This window comes from Daucus carota, chromosome 7, assembly GCF_001625215.2.
Source record: "Daucus carota subsp. sativus chromosome 7, DH1 v3.0, whole genome shotgun sequence".
Taxonomy (NCBI): domain Eukaryota; kingdom Viridiplantae; phylum Streptophyta; class Magnoliopsida; order Apiales; family Apiaceae; genus Daucus; species Daucus carota.
In genome coordinates this window covers 8898301-8901400 of record NC_030387.2, presented here as the reverse complement: position 1 = coordinate 8901400, position 3100 = coordinate 8898301, and the positions used below count along the sequence as shown (strand labels likewise).

General features: G+C 40.6%; 1 protein-coding gene across 1 annotated transcript; it reads left to right on the top strand.

Moving 5' to 3' along the window:
* Positions 1–246: 246 nt before the first annotated feature.
* On the top strand, positions 247–2775 carry LOC108195567 (uncharacterized). Its single transcript, XM_017362546.2, has 2 exons — positions 247–668; positions 786–2775. Exons 1-2 carry the CDS (start codon positions 322–324, stop codon positions 2446–2448), a joined length of 2010 nt encoding a protein of 669 aa, XP_017218035.1. The 5' UTR covers positions 247–321; the 3' UTR covers positions 2449–2775.
* The last annotated feature ends 325 nt before the right edge of the window (positions 2776–3100 follow it).

Genomic DNA, 3100 nt, shown 5'->3' with positions numbered 1-3100 from the left:
TCAGTCATTCATATTAAAGGTTGCACCAGTAGCTTAAAGCGAGAATCTATGAAGTTGATCAAAGTATATATGTTGTTGACAGACAAAGGAAAGGATTTGGGAACATGGAGCTCAGGAGAAAGCTTCTAGTTGGAATTTTTCGTCCCCTGAAAAGGCAATCAATCACTTAGATGCTTTTTCTCTTGTTAAAGCAAATGCTGAAAATACATAGTTAAAAATATAATTTGCAGTTTGTCAACACTTAAACAAAGTATTATCCATTCTTCGTGAACAACTTGGGTTAGATTTAAAATCCTAGGTCAACCTCATTCCAGAATAGTTATGAGGTTTCCAATCCTAAACAAAGTTAAGGTAGTGTGGGATTCGTGTAATATCCAAGGTTTCATAATCTTAAGCCTCTTTCTACAAACCTGTTTAGTTTTGTTTGCACCTTTGAGAAAACGAACCACAAGCAGATGGATGATTATGTTTATATGGTCAGCATACTCAGCAGCTGATTGGGCAGCCAATTTTATTGTTGGTTTGATCACCAACAGTGTACTTGAGTCGTCTGGTCTAGATGAGAAAGACGATCTTCTGGCCTTCTGGGCTCCGTTTCTTTTGTTGCACCTTGGAGGCCAGGACACCATCACCGCCTTTGCCCTCGAGGACAATGAACTCTGGATGAGGTACTTTCTTTCTTTCATATTTCAAATATTAACATCTGGTTATATAGTCCTTCTTTCATTACCCAAAAACAGCCTGTGGCTGCCCACAAGTCTCGTGTTTTTTGCTGGAATCACCAGGTGCTGCCAGCGCGCACAGGCTCTGTATCTTGCAAGTTTAGAGAATTTTCGGGAGTCCCTGCTTGCAGAGCCTTTCACCGGCCCAACTTATGCTGAGCTATTAGACGACATTCGATCCAGAGTGATGTCGAATGCTCCTGATGCATGGGTGTGGCCTGTGTGGGCAAAAAGTACTCCCCAAGAACTTAAAGATGTGCATAATGCAAAAGAAGGAAAGTTAACAGAATTGGAGATTGTGGGATATGCTTCCCGTTTTTTCTACTCCTTTCGGGCACTGGTGGTTGATCAGATCCTCGGTTTTGAAGAACGTGAAGAGAGCCGAGCCTTCTTTCTCAAGAGACGAGCAAAGGATGCTTTTAAAATAGTTGAGACCGAACTAAATTTCTTCTACCAAGCTCTCTACACCAAGATGCGTGTGTTGAATTCTACAGCAGGATATATTTGGCGTTTCCTCTCCTTTACTGCTGTTTTCACAAGCCTCGTAATAGTATTTTTTTTCATTGATGAATTGAAGACATTTCGCAAGCTAGATATTGCAGTAACTTACATCATGCTTGTTGGCGCCGTTTTCTTGGACACAATTTCTTTCATGATGCTGCTCTTCACAGACTGGTCAATTGCTAAATTACGCGATCAGTCCACACTCAAGTTCAGAGTCCTTAAACGCTTGTTCGATCTCAAAAGAAAATTAGTCAAGAGACAACCAGAAGAACACACCAAAAATAGTGGCCGGTCTGTCTACAATCTAGGCTTCCCTTGTAGAATACTATTCCGAAGATGGTCAGGCTCTGTCCCCTCATTCAATCTCATAGATTATTCGCGACATCAGCGTTCAAAAACTTTGGATAGAATTATTACCATGTGGGGAGTTGGTGATATCTATGACAGCATTGTATTCGTGTCTAGGCAGCCGTTTAATGAAAATTTACGCGATTTCATCTTTGAGGAGATGTTAAGGAAATCAAGGCTGATGGACACTTTAAAAAGTGCCAAGGCCTTAAGTTTAGGCAGGGGGGATTGGGTCCTTAAGGATGGGGGTTGGGATTCTTTGTTAACATATATAGTTGACATCGATTTCGATGACAGTCTCTTACTGTGGCACATAGCCACTGAACTTTGTTACAATTCTGATGATATTGAAGTGAATCGTGATCAGCAGGAGTATCGCCAGTACGCGAAGCTTCTCTCGGATTACATGATATACCTCCTCGTCATGAAACCTGTGTTCATATCCGCGGTTGCAGGTATTGCAAAATCAAGATTTCGAGACACGTGTGCGGAGACAAAGAGATTTTTTCTAAAATACGGAAAAGCACGTACAGAGGAAGATCATAAGTTCGCCTGTTCCTTGATCCTCAGTGTAGATGTAGACATCAAACCGGTGAATCTGAGAGGAGATGGAAGTAAATCTGTGTTGTTTGATGCATGCATTTTGGCAAAGGAGTTGAACCGGCCATGTTATCCGAACCGATGGGAGATCATGTGCAAGGTGTGGGTGGAAATGATGTTTTATGCTGCGATTCGGTGCAGAGCATTCTCCCATGTCCAGCAACTAAGCAAAGGCGGCGAGCTTCTAACTTTGATATGGATTTTAATGGCTCATTTTGGCTTTGGACAGCAGTTTCAGAGGGAAAATTATCCAAAGCAAAAGCTTGGAGAATAACTTGGGCAAGTTCCAAGTGTTAATTTCTACGGAGATATAGTTATCTCTTTACTAGCTACATAGTTTTGTAATCTAGCTACCAGCAATGATTCTTTACTTCCTTTGTAGTTTTTTCTAAGGGGGCCTTTTTAGAAGTAAATCCTGGGTACGGACCACCCTACTAGACCCAATACCAGATAAATCAAGTGTTTATGCACCGGTAGATAGCCCCCAAGAAATATATGCCGCCGATCAAGGGCATCCAACTCCTAACCACAAATTTCCTTTGTAGTTTTGAAACTGTTATACAAAATAAATGTACATTGTCAATTGTACTTGTTTATATCAGAAAGGAAAGCTGTAGTTTATAATAGTTTCTCCGGTAGTCCGGTGCACAATCATGCTTTGGTAGCTCGAGAGTTTAGACTTGACAGCTAGCATAGGCCATGTTCTTCGATCGTTCAACCCTCAGAAATTAACATTTAAACAGATTTTCATTTTAGCTAATTGCATTGAAAAGAAAAAAGAGAAGGTTGCTGCTTGAAATTCTTTTTAGTTTTTTGAGTAATTAGCATTTTACCCCCATTAGCTTTGGTCGTTTTTGCGATTTGGTCTCCAATTTTGAATTATAGCAAAGTGGATCCATAACTTATGAATTTCAATCAGATTGCAC

Coding starts and splice junctions, on each gene's coding strand:
- LOC108195567 (XM_017362546.2), top strand. CDS start 322: ATGAGGTTTCCAATCCTAAACAAAGTTAAGGTAGTGTGGGATTCGTGT. Junction 669..785: donor GACAATGAACTCTGGATGAG/GTACTTTCTTTC, acceptor TGGAATCACCAG/GTGCTGCCAGCGCGCACAGG.